This window comes from Zootoca vivipara, chromosome 13, assembly GCF_963506605.1.
Source record: "Zootoca vivipara chromosome 13, rZooViv1.1, whole genome shotgun sequence".
Classification (NCBI taxonomy): Eukaryota; Metazoa; Chordata; class Lepidosauria; order Squamata; family Lacertidae; genus Zootoca; species Zootoca vivipara.
In genome coordinates, this window is record NC_083288.1 from 44827518 (window position 1) to 44842794 (window position 15277).

The window sequence follows — 15277 nt, forward strand, 5'->3', positions numbered from 1 at the left end:
TAAGAGTTTGCCAGGGGCCGTGTTGGCGTCGATGGACACTTCGGCATTTAGAAGCTCTGACCCATAGGCTCTTGAAACGTAGCAGTGAACAGCAAGTGCTCACCCAGGAACATCATAAGGATAAGTCTTTTGTGAGTGCAGGAGTGCAAAATTTGATCGGGGGATCAGGAAACTGTCTTAACTCATGTACTGTCCCCCAAGTTGAAAATCTCTTAGTGCCAGGTTCTCTTCTATGTTCCAAACCTCACATTTTCACGGTGAACCCATGGAAGATGTGCAGTGCTTGAGATCCATAGGGTTCCATGCTCGCTTGCCCGATTTCACCCTGGCTGTGGTGACGTTTCACCTGGGCCCTTCTCCCCACCTTCCCTCTGCACCTCCTCATAGTACAGTCGGACCCTCACTTTTTCTCCACCGTCACCTTCCTGCCAAACAGTTTGTTGAGCGCCTGCTTCATATCCTCATTCCTCAGCGTGTAGATGATGGGGTTCAGCAGAGGGGTGACAGCAGTGAAGAAGACCGAGACCACCTTGTCCTCCGAGAAGCTGGTGGAGGGACGGGAATAAATGAAGATGCAGTGCCCCAGGAAGAGGGTCACCACCGTGAGGTGAGCCGCGCATGTGGAGAGTGCCTTGCGCCGGCCTTCCACAAAACGTTTGCGGAGGGAGACCAGGATGATGCCGTAGGAGACCACCAGGACCACGAAGCAGACCACGGAGATCAGCCCCGAGTTGGAAACAATGAGGATCTCAATGACGTAGGTGTCTGTGCATGCCAGCCTGATGACCGGGGGGACGTCACAGAAGAAGTTGTCGACCTTCTGGGGCCCACAGTACGGTAGCTTGATGGTCATGCCAATCAAGGCAAGAGAGTGCACCGTGCCGCCCAGCCAGATCGTGCCGGCCAGCAGGAGGCAGACCTTGTGGTTCATGATGGTGAGGTAATGCAACGGGTTGCAGATGGCCACATAGCGGTCATAGGCCATGACGGTGAGGAGGAAGATCTCAGTGCAGGCAAAGAGGTGGAGGAAGAACATCTGGGCCACACAGCCCCCAAAGGAGATGGTCTTTGCAGCCGAGAGGAAGTCGGCCAGCATCTTGGGCACAGTGACTGTGGCGTGGCAGACATCGATGAAGGAGAGGTTGCTCAGGAAGAAGTACATGGGAGTGTGCAGCCCCTGGTTGTGGATGATGGTGACCACAATGAGAATATTGCCAGCCAAGGTGAGCAGGTAGACCACCAGGAAGACCACAAAGAGCACCAGCTGCGTCCCAGGGTCGTTGGACAGCCCCACGAGGATGAACTCGGTCACCGAGGTCTGGTTTGGGGCTACCACAGTCCAGTTTGGAACCACGCGTTCTTCCATTTCCATTCTAGAAAAAGGGAAAAAGCAGACGAACATTTTGAGTGACCTAGAAGGTCCTGTATTTATTATTTCATAAACTCTACATACCACTTGATTGAAAACAGAAACCCCCAGAGCTGTTTACAGAAAGAATGGGCCGAAGATTTATACAAACTCGCAACATATGAACAACTTCATATAAACACAGACTTGTCATGGACAAATTCAATGATATTTGGAAACCATTCTTACAAATACTGTAACAGGTTAAGATCTGGTAAAGTACAATAGCAACTTTGTAAAGTATACAGTTTGGGGTTTTCCCCTCCCCCCTTTATTTCTCCCTGTTACTTTCTTTGCGCGCTCTCTCTCTCTCTCTTATTTACATCTCACCATGTTTAGTGTATATATAATTATGTATTTTTTGAACTTTCAATAAAGATGTCGAGAAAAAGAATGGCACAATAAAATCCTCAGCAAAAACAGTTATTTAAGACATTAAAAAAATAAAAATAAAACCAATGATAAAAACCAGATTAATACTCATATCAACCTTCTACATATCTGGGTAGACTGGCTTGAACAAATATGTGTTTTGCACTGGGAGAAAAAGAGTACAGTGAAGCTGCTGGTTTGATGTCAATAGGAAGGCAATTTCAAAGTGTGGGTTCTGCCACACGGAAAGATAGATTTCTTACAAAATTGGGAGGGGTTTCAAATCCACAGTTCAGAACAGCAATGACTCAGTCACAGATTCATAAGCTTCTAAAGGCACATAAGGACATAAGAAGGGCCCAACGTTGTTTTCCACAGTGGCCAATGAGATGCCTCTGGGAAGCTCACAAAGAGGGCCATTCCTACTACTGGCTCCCTAGAAATTCGCCTCCAATGGCACAATTGCTTTTGACCATGGAGGTTCTATATAGCTATCATGGCCAGTGTGTGTGTTTGTGTGTGTGTAGGGGTTATTGGGTTGTTTTTGATCGCTGTATCATTCTGTGTATAACATGCCCCCGTGCATAAGACGCCCCCTATTTTAGGGGACTCAAAATTAAGAAAATGGGGGTAGATTGCTCAGAGTTTTTGAGCAATTTTGCGGAGGATTGGCCAAAGTTGTGGAGCTTTTTTTGCGGGTGGTAATCACTCACCCAACTGGCCAACGCTGCCAATTCCAAATGTCACAGAAGCCTAAAATCGTCTGCCCAATCGGTGACATCAACTGCCAATCGCCCCACCCAATTGCCGAGACAACAGCCAATCAGCAGCAGCCCTTGCCACAGCCACCAATCAAATCACCAGAACAATTGCCATTGACAATCTCCAACTCGCGGCAGCAAGCAATCACCCATCCCAATTCTGAACTACCCATGGATAAGACGACCCCAAATTTTGGACATGATTTTAACTGGAAAAAAAACCTCGTCTAATACACGGAAAAGTACGGTATGTATTTTGTGTTTTTATATTGAGATTTTATTTTGTGAACTGCCCTGAGACTTGTGGGTACGGGGCGTATACAAATAATAATAATAATAATAATAATAATAATAATAATAATATGCATTATCATTTAAAGTACTGTAGCTTCACACCATGCTTTCAAGCAAGTCATGGCTTCCCATAAAGAATCCGGGGAACTGTAGTTTGTAAAGGGCGCTGAGCGTTATTGGGAGGTCCCTATTCCCATCACACAGCTGCAATTCTCAGAATTCCCGCGCCGAGACTTCAAACAAGAGGCAGGATCCGACTTGAAGGGGACATCCTACCCTGACAAAATCACTCAGGTTGGCTCCAGAGGAAGGGCTAGGAATGGGTTTGGTTGGGGAAGGGTGCATGACCCATGGAAAACCCTGAGGGCCACACAGAGAGGCTTGGAGGGCCACCTTCAGCCACCAGCCCTGAGGTTCCGCACCACAACCCGCCTCTTCTGTTGTCTCTTCTGACCAGCAGTGGCTCTTCAGGGCTTCAAACCAGCATACTTTCCCAGCCCTTCCTGGAGATGCCTGGGATTGAATCTGGAACCTTCTGCATGCAAATATATATATTCTTTGGCACTGTGGTGCTGAACAGGGTGGATTTGATTTAAATAAAATCGATTTAAGTCATGATTTAAATCACTAGACAGTAAGACTTGATTATTATTTTTTAACAGAAAGACTGATTCTTGCTGCTGTAATCTTAATATTTACAACCAGATGAAGGTTTCATTTTCAGAATAATAATTTTTCAGAGTAGTTTTTACAGTTATATCAAAAATTACTAATTTGGTTATACAGTGGTAACTCTACTTACATTCACCTCTGGTTACATAACCTTCGGGATACGTATGTGGCAAACCCAGAAGTATTTTTCCGGGTTTTACTGCATGCGCAGAAGCGCTCTACGCACCGCACACATGTGCAGAAGCGGCACCTCCGGAGACGCACACCTAGGAATCCGACCAGAGCTCCGGAACAGATCCTGTGCGCAACCAGAGGTACCACTGTACTATTAGAAATACAGAGACAGATAATTATGAATTTTTTGTGGGGTTTAATAAGTTAACTGTTTATATTTGGACAATCTTTCTGCTGTACTTTATTGGAAGGGGGAAAATAATCATTTTCGCAATGTTAATGGAGAAATCTGAGGGCAGATTTATCTGTTAATAGAAATAACAATTTTAAAAAATTATTTTACTAAAACAGTAACATTATAGCATATGTATCCATGTTTGTTAACTGATGTGGTTAAACATTATATATATATATATATATATATATATATATATATATATATATATATATATAAACTTTAGACTGAGTTTTAGCACACATGAAAAACTTAAAACAAATCCTTATTTCCTGATAAATCATTTGGACTATAATGTAACTTACATAGAAAACTATCTTTAGAAAGTTTTTTTCATCCAAAGCATTTTATTTTTAAAATCCAATTTAAATTTTAAAAAATCCAATTTTTAAAAAAACAAAATCCGATTTAAATTATTAAAATCCGATTTTTATTTTTTATTTTTTTAAAAAACATTGATTTTTATCCACCCTGGTGCTGAATAATCCAGGAGCCTGTTCTGCCTCTCCATGTGGGTCAGATCCTCGGCACAATGATCTTTCCTATCCACCCATGTATTTTGCCCCCTATACACACATACTACCAACTGTCAGTCACCCATATATGTGACATCTCACCCTCAGGATTGTGGGTGCCCACTGCCACAATGTGGACATGTGATGTCACACACACACACACACACACACACACACACAACACACACACACACACACACCCTTCCTTCACATCTGAGTCCCCTTCCTAATAGCTCTCAGCAGCTCTTAACAAACTACAGTTCCTTCCCGGGATTCTTTGGGAGAATCCGCCTCCTTTGAGAGAGGAGAAGAAGGATTGTAAAGAGTGATAAAGAAATAAGGCAATGCAGCCAGATTGCATTCAAATGAAATACAGATAATTGTTCCTATAGCTTCACTATGGTAACCATACAGGGGCCAAAGTACACCTTAATTTAGAAGTGGTAAAGGAAGGATGGGGGAGAGATTTGATTCAGGCCACATTTAAAGATGAACCTATTAACTTCGCTCTTTCTGAAACAATATAAGCATCGACACACAGCCATCCATCAAAATCCACACTTATCTAAATCATGCAGTGGAGGTTTATAAAATGCATATATTAGGGGAATGAACATAACAGTGGAAATGGCATACAAAAATGCATTACGTTAGGAGCAAGTGCTCGCAAAAATGTTTACTCTTGTCAAAACTGCATACAAAATCTGTTTTTAGGAGAAATTCACACTGTTTAGCCCAGTGTTTCTCAACCTTTTTTGGGCCACGGCACACTTGTTCCGTGAAAAAAATCACGAGGCACACCACCATTAAAAAAGTTAAAAAATTTAACTCTGTGCCGCCCTATATTATAATTATGACTGTAAGAAACACTTGCCAAATATTGCTTTCCGGCGGGTTAGTGATGTGTATTGGCGGCCGCCAGGCTCGTTTGCACTGAGCTTTGGGAAAGAGGAGGAGAAATATTGCTTTCCGGTGGGTCAGCGCTGAATATTGGCGGCCGCCAGGCACGTGACAATGCAAATCGCCCTTCCAGTCGCCGCACGTTGCGGCACATCAGCCAGCGTCTCGCGGCACACTAGTGTGCCGCGGAACAGTGGTTGAGAAACGCTGGTTTAGCCCTTGCCATCTTTGAGATTTCCCTTATCAAAGACACACACACACACACACACAAAACTGCTGTTAATTTTGCTGGAGAAAAATGAATCCAGATCCCCCCCCCTACATTGGGGCAAATGCAATTGGAGCTTTGGGTGTGTGTGTGTGTGTGTGTGTGTGAGAGAGAGAGAGAGAGAGAGAGAGAGAGAGAGAGAGAGAGAGAGAGAGATATTTTGATCAGAAAAACTGCTTTGGGGAGAATTAAACACCTCATTTCCCAACACCACTCCCTGATCTGAATTGCCTTCTCACCCACACCCCTGCTTTTAAGATTTTATCTTAAGATTTATATTAAAAGAAGAAGCAGCAGCAGAAGAGGAGCAGGAGGAGCTGACAAGAAGTCTTGTTTCAAACCACTAATGAAGTTATTTTAGCATCAACCAACCCCTAAATCTTTTCAAGTGATCCATGCTTTCAAATGATAAATAAAAAAAAAGACCTGCAAGGTTGCTGTAACCTCAGGAATGTAGCAGCCGTTCTCCACTGTTGTCTTCTGAAAAGTTTAAGAACCAGGTTGCCTCTCTCAGGATATATAACCTTCTGCTGTTTTGCATCAATCCAGGCTCTTGCCAATTTCACTTTGTTGCAAATCTTCAGCAAGTCAGCCCCGCAGAGATCAGAACTCCTGACATGGCACCACAAGGGAGATAGTTAGGATGCCCAAAACTTCCAGGATGCTGTTGAACATTTGTACAGCATCACTGTTCTCTGCAAGGGGTAGAAAAAAACAACAACTTTCTTCTTTAATTTGGATTCTCTGCTGTTCTGATCCAATGTGATGTGCTTTTGTGCTGCCCGGTGAGATGAGATATGAAGGAGTCCTTGAATAGTGGTGGCGAGGAGGAGGCCTGACTCCCCCCAATTTCAACCTAATCATGCCCCTCCCTGAGATGTGGAACCTCTGGCCCTGCAGTTGTTGCTGGACTACAACTCCCATCATCCCCTGCTATTCTGCTTGGGACTGATGGGCGTTTGAGTTCAGTGTCATCTGGAGAACTAGAGGGGTCCAGGGCAGCCTCATACAAAGTGCGTCAGGGGTGGCACCTCACTCTCAGGCTGTGGGTGCCCATTGCCACAACACAGACATGTGATGTCACTGTTGGGATATTCCATTCCACGTTAAGAGCAGGCGTGGGACTGTTGCGTGTCCACATATCTGTGTAACACACCAGCTTTGCATGCTGGGAACTGTGTACAGTATAGCTTTCTGTTTTGCTTTGAACACTTAGGAATGATGTTGCCGGAAACCTCAGGTGGGGAGAGGGATATTGTGCTTGGGTACTGCTTGAGGATTCCCACAGGCATCTGGTCGGCCACAGTGAGAACAGGATGCTGGACTAGATGGCTGATCCAGCAGGTCCTTCTTATGTTTTTAAAGAAGGAAGACGTGTGTAGAGAGAGGAGGTGTTTATATTCACCCCCAACATCTGTTTTGAATTTTCGGTAAGCTTGTAGAATGACAAAAGTGACCACTAGGGGTCAGAAAACAACCAGGAATGGTCGATGCCTTTTAAAATTTTGTGATAAGGAAGGATAAAATTCTGGGGAAAAAGGAGGAGGAAGAGGAGATGAAGGTGTGATTGAAACAGAATGAGAGGCTTCTGATCTCATTACAGGGCCTGCCAGTGTCCCGACATCAAATTACATCATGGACATCAGCCCATGACAATGAGAAATGTAAGTCTTCTTCATGTTTCATGTAGATATTTCTGATGATAACTTCCCTGGCCATTCTCTGTCTCACACATTGGACCTAGAAGAGCAAGAGGTTGTGTTATCAGCAAGTTACAGCAACTGAAGGCACAGGCACCCCCTTTAATGCTCAGTGTGGGTTGAAAAGGTTGCTCTCCTCCCTTCACCCCAGCTTAAAACATGGGCCTCCTTTTTAATTTTTTACCCTTTTCATCCTTTTCATTCCCTCATTCCAAGGAATTCTGCCACTAGCCATTGTTAAACCTATTGTTCTAAACATACAGAGGCCAATTCCGCTCAGGATGAGACTCATTTGGAGACCCCGATTCACCTCACGGAGCTCCAGTTCCCAGAATTCCCTGGGAAGAGGGATTGATTGTTAAACCACTCTTAGCACCCTTAACAAAGCCCAGCACCCAGGAATCTTTGGGGGATGCCGTGCCCATTTAAAGTGATATGATATTGCTTTAAATGTGTGGTGAAGAGGGGGCCAACTTCTACTTTTCCTGACTTTAAAGGGACAGTGTTTCCTTTTCCACATGTTCTTCCACATGTTAGACACTGAAGCAGGGTGCTCCCTATGCACAAGGGGCTACAAATATCATAGGAGCAGTGCTATTAGGGGTGTGGGATTGTTTAACCCTTTCATCCGTACTGTTTCCCTGGTTTAAATTACACCCCCCCACACACAGCTGCTATATAAGAAAACTACAACAGATTCCACAATTGGTCATGTGTTGTATATAGAATGTTCTGGATCATTCCTATTTTCAGCTTTAAGAAGAGGAAATAGGGTGAAAGCAAAGCATCGTTTTGTGGTGGTGGTTTGTGGTGTGCTGAGATCAGCAGGCTTTTCAGAGCGATGCAGGAAACTCCCTTTCTGTCATTCGTAATGTGGTGATCTTTTGACAGAAGGACCTGTTAAGAGCTAGGGGTGGCCAGACACCCTCCTCATTTCAGCGGTACAGCTACTCTTCAGCCTTGAGCCGAAAGATGTTCCTGGCGCTGCTCTTCACAATTGGTGAGCCTGCTATTTGCTCTTAAAGTCTAGTTCATCGTGTGAACTGTTGTTTGTTAAGGATGTTGAGAGTCATTAGGAGACCCCTATTCCCCTCAGAGACACAATTACTACAATGGTTTAACCATCAATCCTCTTTCACAGGGAAGTCTGGGAATTGTAGTTCCGTGAGGTGAACAGGGAGCTACCCATCAACATTCAGCATCCGTAACAAATTACAGTGCCCAGATTTCTTCAGCGGAAGCCATGACTGTTTAAAGTGCTATCACTGTACGGTGTGGCCCAAGTCAAACCGTATGTCCATCTTGCCTCGGACTAGGCAATGTGCTGCCCTCCAGAAATGGTTGGTCCTCAACTCCCATCATTTCTGATCAGGCAGAGGGCCTTCTTGGTAGTGGCGCCCACCCCATGGAATGCCCTCCCATCCATAGCTGCCAAGTTTTCCCTTTTCTCGCGAGGAAGCCTATTCAGCATAATGGAATTTCCCTTAAAAAAGGGATAACTTGGCAGCTATGCTCCCATCAGATGTCAAGGAGATAAGTAGCTACACAACCTTTAGAAGACATCTGAAGGCAGCCCTGTATTGGGAGGTTTTTAATGTTTAATGTTTTATTATGTTTTTGTATATGCTGGGAGTTGCTCAGAGTGGCTGGGGCAACCCAGTCAGATGGGCAGAGTACAAATAATACAATTATTATTATTATTATTATTATTATTATTGGTCATGATGGCTGGGGCTGATGGGAGTTGTGGTCCAGGAACAACTCTGGGGGGTGCCATGTAAGCTAAGCCTGATCTAGTCCAATAATCTGAACAGCAGTAGCTTTCCAGGGTCTTAGACAGAGATTGTTCCAATCCATCTAGCTCCTTATTGTCTACATCAACTGGTAGAGGCTCCCCAGGATTTCAGACAGTGTCTCTCCCAGTCCTACCTGTAGATGCTGTGAGAGATTGAACCTGGGACCTTCTGCACCACCAGTGAATTACAGCCCTTCCTTCAGCGTCGTCTTCCTATAATCACCGCCTCTTTCCACACAGTGGCTCAGTGCTTTGGCTTTGGCCAAGTCATGCAACCTGAGAAAGTCTTCTCCTTGGAAGGAAGCAAGATCCTGATTGACTGTGCTCAAAACCTTAGTGCGTCCCACGACACGATGTATTGGTACAAGCAGGCTGGGAGCACAATGTCCTACTTGGGACACAGCTATGAGGGAAAGTCTGTTGCAGCTGCCGAGGAGTTCACGCTAGACGTGATCAAAGAATCTCGCCGCACCACGCTGAAAAAAGATGTGGCAAGACTGAGCGACACTGCTGTATACTTCTGTGCCATGAGTGACACAGTGGAAGGAAGCCAGGCGCCATCTGCACAAAAGCTACCAGCCTGCTCAGTGTTGCTCTTGGAGCAGAATCTCAGCACAGTGCCCTGCCGTGGATACCACTGACAAGATCCTAGAGTTGGAAGGGCCCTCAAAGGTCTTCCAGTCCACCCTCCTGTCAGTAAACAGCAGCTACAGCATCCCTGATAGGCGGCCAGTCAACTTCTAATGGAAAAGAGTCCATCCTTTCCTAGACACTCTGATCCACTGTCAAACAGAAGGATGTAAGAAGAGGTTGCTGGGTCAGATGAAAGGTCTGTCTGGTCCAGCATTCTGGGTTCCATCCAATGCTTACTTCAGCGTAGACCCACTGAAGTTAATGAACATGACTTTTTGGACTACTTAAAGAAAGGCTACTGTATGACGAACTCGCGAGCAGGATTTGAGCCATGAGCAACGTAAGTAATTAGATTATAATATTGAGGTTACGATTTAATAGATGGAAGATAGGGCAGAGCATGGAAAACAGGGCGGGAGTCATCAAAAATAAGAAAAAAAGATGTAATGGTGTTTTGATTGTATATGCTAAAAATGTTGAAAATTAATAAAATATAATTGGGGGAAAAACGAAGTTAATGAACATGACTAAGTCCGTGAATAAGACTTAGTTGGATAGAAGCCTTTGTTCCCACAGTCCAAGGGTAACCAATGAAGGGCACACCAGATGCCCTTGAACTGCAGCTTCCATCTGGTCTGGCGTCCTATTCTCACAATGGCCAACCAGATGCCTATGGGAAGCTTGCAAGGAGGGCATGAGTTTGGCCGTGCTCTCCGCACTACTGATTACAAGCAACAGGTTTTCAGAGGCAGACTGCCTGTGACATTGGAGGGAGAACCTAGCCATTGTGGTCTTTGTGCATCCTTCACAACCTTTGCTTTCCTAAGGTAAAGGTAAAGGGACCCCTGACCATTAGGTCCAGTCGTGACCGACTCTGGGGTTGCGCGCTCATCTCGCATTATTGGCCGAGGGAGCCGGCGTATAGCTTCCAGGTCATGTGGCCATCATGACAAAGCTGCTTCTGGCAAACCAGAGCAGCACATGGAAACGCCGTTTACCTTCCTTAACCCTGGAGTGGTAAGGGTGCCAAAGAGACCTTTTAAAGGCCCCAGACTTTGTTGGACCCCTAAGAGATGGCTACTTCCCCTTCCATTTTACAGGCAGCTAATTAACTGTTCAAAAACAACTGATGCAACGCTGCTGGTGGTTTCACTGCCATGAGACAGGGAGGCTGGAAGGCATTCTCCCCAGAGTCTTAAATCCCTACAGAAGGGCACAGAAGATGTAAATATGCCTCCAGAAGAACTGGACTCTCAGAACCTGCAATGCAGGAGATCTTCACTGATACTGAACAGATGTAAGAGCAAAGTAGATTTTATTGTGGAAGGAAGGAAGGAAGGAAGGAAGATGCCCTCTCTGATCAATCAGTAGAAGTTTTATTTCAAGGAAACAGGTGCAGGTGGTGGGCTGTGATGATAAGATTCAGTATCAGAGAGAAGAACTAAGTAATGCTGTAACTCCCTGTCTTCTACGCCTGCAGGGTAAGAGAATATTTCTTTTCTCTGGCTCCTTTGATTTGTTGTTCAAATGCTTTTAAAAAATCTACCTTTTCTTATTTCCTTATTGGCAGCCTCTTGCTGCCAATTCACCAAATGTATTTGCCCTGTTCTTTGGTACATACTGGCTGAACGGCTTGCAAAGGTCAATGATCCTACTCTTCCGCTTGCAGTCTAGGAGAGATGGCACAAAGGGGAAAAGGGGATAGGAAGGGAGGAGGGAAAACAAACCGACTCAGGTGCTAGGTGAGGTCCTCCAGATGTTCTCTTCATCCGTGACCATTGGCCATGCTAGTAAGGGCTGATGGGAGTGGGAGCTTAATAAAAAGACCTGGTAGCACACCTGTTTCTCACCACTGAGGGCTCATCCGGACTCATCCCTTTGTGCCATGTTTCTAGGAATAGGTTCATACTTCAAAGAGCCACAAAGCTGGGATAACTCAGCTGGTAGAGTATGAGACTTTTAATCTCAGGGTTGTGAGATTTCACCTTAAGTGAAAAATTCCTGCATTTCAGGGCGTTGCCTAGATCATCCACACGGTCCCTTCCAACTCCATGATTCTATGATATCTGAACACTTTTTTTTGGGTCACACTGCTTTCCAGATGAAAAAAACTGCTCTTTACTGCTGAATCGGAGTAAACAGCAATATGTGGAAAATCCAAATTGTCGTTTGTTCTGAATCAGCATTCAAAACTGGTTTGTGCAGGGAATGCACTGGGACATGATGCTTTAACACAGGCATCCCCAAACTGCGGCCCTCCAGATGTTTTGGCCTACAACTCCCATGATCCCTAGCTGAGGACCAGTGGTCAGGGATGATGGGAATTGTAGTCCAAAACATCTGGAGGGCCGATGTTTGGGGATGCCCGTTTTAACACATGCCTAGAAAGCACAGGGCAAAAGGTAAGTGTGGATGAGCCCAGAATTAAGTTCTTAATTAAAAGAGTCTCCTGCTTCCCTTCTCTCCTTCTGCTGAAACTGCTTCCAGGTGACAATTGATGGAGAGAGCAGCCTGCCATAGCTGGCTTCTCAGCAGAACTTCCCTCACTCTATCTCTGCTGCATCCCGATTCAGGATAATTGCCTTTACTGCATTATTATTCATATATAACTTCTGCATTTGCAAAACCCATTTAAAATCTTCACCCTGTCCTTTGGTGAAATGCTTGCAGAATTACTCCAGGCTCTTAGCTGCAGGAGGCACCTAATTTAGCCTTGATCACCCACTCCAGCTGCTACAACCTGCCCTTCTGATGAGGTGGGTAGCTTCCCACTTTAGAGATGGAGGATCTGAGGCATGGATTCCAGCAGGACTAATTCTGGAATGATTAATCCAGAATGGTGTGTGCTACATGTAAAAGCTTGATACCAAAATGGGTGCTTCACCTGGAGATTATCAGGAAAAGATCTGTGAATGAGATCCCATAGAAACATGCACGGTTCACACATTTGTGCACATGGCTGGACATCCCAGCACTTCACAGCCTGATCCTAAAAATGCTTACATAGCTGCAAATCCTATTGGGTTAAAAGGCTTATTCAGAAATTCAAAGGGATCACAGCCTGACACTATGCCAAGGACTCAGAAATAAGTCCTCTTGAGTTCCAATCTGTTTTGCAGACTCTCTCTCTTCCACTGCTCAATTGCTTCCATCCCCCAAACTCTGGTGCTTTCCTTCACTCAGCTGCTATTTATTCCAGGCTCTGCCTTACAGTGTGTACCTCCTATGTCAGGTAGCCAGTCAGGACAGGAGGAAGAAGATGAGCTAGGACTCTTATCTGCAACCCCTCCAATAATACCTAGAGCTCACTCTGGGTGTGTATGCTTCACAAACACTGCAAATGGTTCAATCCTTGGCACCTCCAGGTAGGGTTGAGGAAGACTTCTGTTTGAAACATTGGAGAATTGCTTCCAGCTCCTGTAGAATGGGGAACCTTCCAGATGTTGACTACAAGTCCCACCACCCTTGTCCATCAGCCATGCAGGCTGGGTCTAATGAGAGTTGAGATTCCATCAACATCTGGAGGGCCACAGGTTCCTCACAACAGTTTTAGATCCTTTGCAACTCAGTATCCTAAATAGATTTGCTGCATTTCTGAAGAATTGACTGAGATTGTGTGTTTTCTCCCCCCCCCCCCAAAAATCCACCCTTTAGCAACATGGTTGGATCTGAAATGCGAAACCACACTGTCATCTTGGAATTCATTCTCCTTGGCATCCCCCACACTGAAGGCATGCACAACATCCTCTTTGCCGTCTTTCTATCTTTCTACCTCATCACTTTGCTCGGCAACCTCCTCATCCTCTCGGCCATCATCACTGATGCTCGCCTCCACACTCCCATGTACTGGTTCCTCTGCAATCTCTCTGTGGTAGACCTGGGCTTCTCCTCCATCAGCACTCCCAAGTTCCTGGCCAACATCTGGGCAGGGAGCAGAACCATCTCCTTAGGCGGATGTGCATGCCAGGTCTTCTTCTACCACTTCCTGGGAAGCACCGAGTGCCTCCTCTACACAGTCATGGCCTATGATCGCTACGCCGCCATCTGCCACCCACTGAGGTACACCGCCATCATGAACCGGAAAGTGTGTGCCCTTCTGGCAGCGGGCACGTGGTTCACTAGTTCGTTCCATGCCACCATTTTGACCAGCTTGACCTTCACGTTGCCTTACTGCAGAACCAGCTTCACCAACTGGTGAAGCTTCACCAACATCGGCGTGGTGCCCATGGCTTGCTTCTGCCTCATCCTCACATCCTATGTCAGAATTGCCATCTCGGTCCTGAAGATGCGCTCGGCGGAAAGCCGGCGCAAGGCAGCTTCCACCTGCGCGTCCCATTTGACCGTCGTTTGCTTCTTCTTTGGGCCCTGTGCTCTCCTCTACACCCAGCCGTCCCTGAGTGATGTGTTAGCTACGCCCATCCAGATTTTCTGCAATGTGGTCACCCCGATGTTGAACCCCATCATCTACACTCTGCGGAACAAGGAGGTTCAGGGAGCTTTCAAGAGGATGAAAGGTGCTTAGATCCTTTCCGTTGAAGAGGGGGAAACAAATTGGAAACAGAACATCAGACTAAGCTTCTCACCTCTAGACGGCACAATATGATAACATGAGGGCACATTGCTGTTCCAGAAATTGGGATCCCCAGGCCCGGGAGTAAAATACAGCCCTCCAGACCTCACAATGTGACCCTCGAGGCTCTTCCCAGGCCATGTCCCTTCCCAGGCCACATCCCCTCTCTCAGGAAGTGCTTTTGATTGTTTGGAATGTGTCTGAGATAAGGCCCAGTGAAGCAAGCTTATTTAGCAAGGAGGAGAGGCAGGGGTGTAGCCAGGATCAAAATTAGGGGGGGGCACAGTGGGGCAAGTAAAGCGATCGGCAGGGGCGAGGGGGCGCCAGGATCAGCCTGAAATCGGGCTGTTCCGATCCCCTCCTCCCCCTCCGCGATCGCTGGGGCGGGTGGAGGGAAAGCGTTTGGCTGGCTTTCCCTCCACCCGCTCCACAGCCAGCGAGAAGGGAGACGTCCTCTAGCCAGCTGGCTGTGGGGCGGGCGGAGGGAAAGCCAGGCAAACGCTTTGCACGGCTCTGGGGCTTTCCCTCTACCCACCCCACAGCCAGCCAGGGAGAAGGGAGACGGCACTGGGCAGCGGGGCAGGCTGGCCAGCGGCCCTGCTTCTAGGGGGGGGCAACTGCCCCTCCTGCCCCCTGCCTACGCCCATGAGGAGAGGAATAAAAACAATTATCATTATTCACCATCTATTATAGCAGATGAATCTCAAGGGGTGTCCAGAGCACTGTCTGGTCCTGTTGTGTTGGATGACATTCAGTTCGTAAGGCTCAAGCATGTCGACAAACTGCTTGGATTGATCAGGGCGATCACTTGTGCTCCTTGCCCTGCTTGGCTGATTAAAAGTAGCAGGAAATGGGGCAGCTGTCTGGGCCAGGGAAGTGATTAATGCCTCCTGGCAAGAGGGCAGTGGTGGAGTATGTCTTCCTGGCATCCAGGGCTGGCAGGTGGGTGCAGATGCAGGAGCCCAACCCTTGCCACCAAT

General features: G+C 46.3%; 1 protein-coding gene and 1 pseudogene across 1 annotated transcript; one reads left to right on the forward strand and one right to left on the reverse strand.

Annotated features, from left to right (window-relative positions):
* Positions 1–400: 400 nt before the first annotated feature.
* On the reverse strand, positions 401–1372 carry LOC132592990 (olfactory receptor 4E1-like). Its single transcript, XM_060281335.1, has one exon. The coding sequence runs from the start codon at positions 1370–1372 to the stop codon at positions 401–403; it is 972 nt and encodes a 323-aa protein (XP_060137318.1).
* Positions 1373–13390: 12018 nt separating this feature from the next.
* Positions 13391–14330, forward strand: LOC118095001 (putative olfactory receptor 10D4; annotated as a pseudogene).
* Positions 14331–15277: the final 947 nt, after the last annotated feature.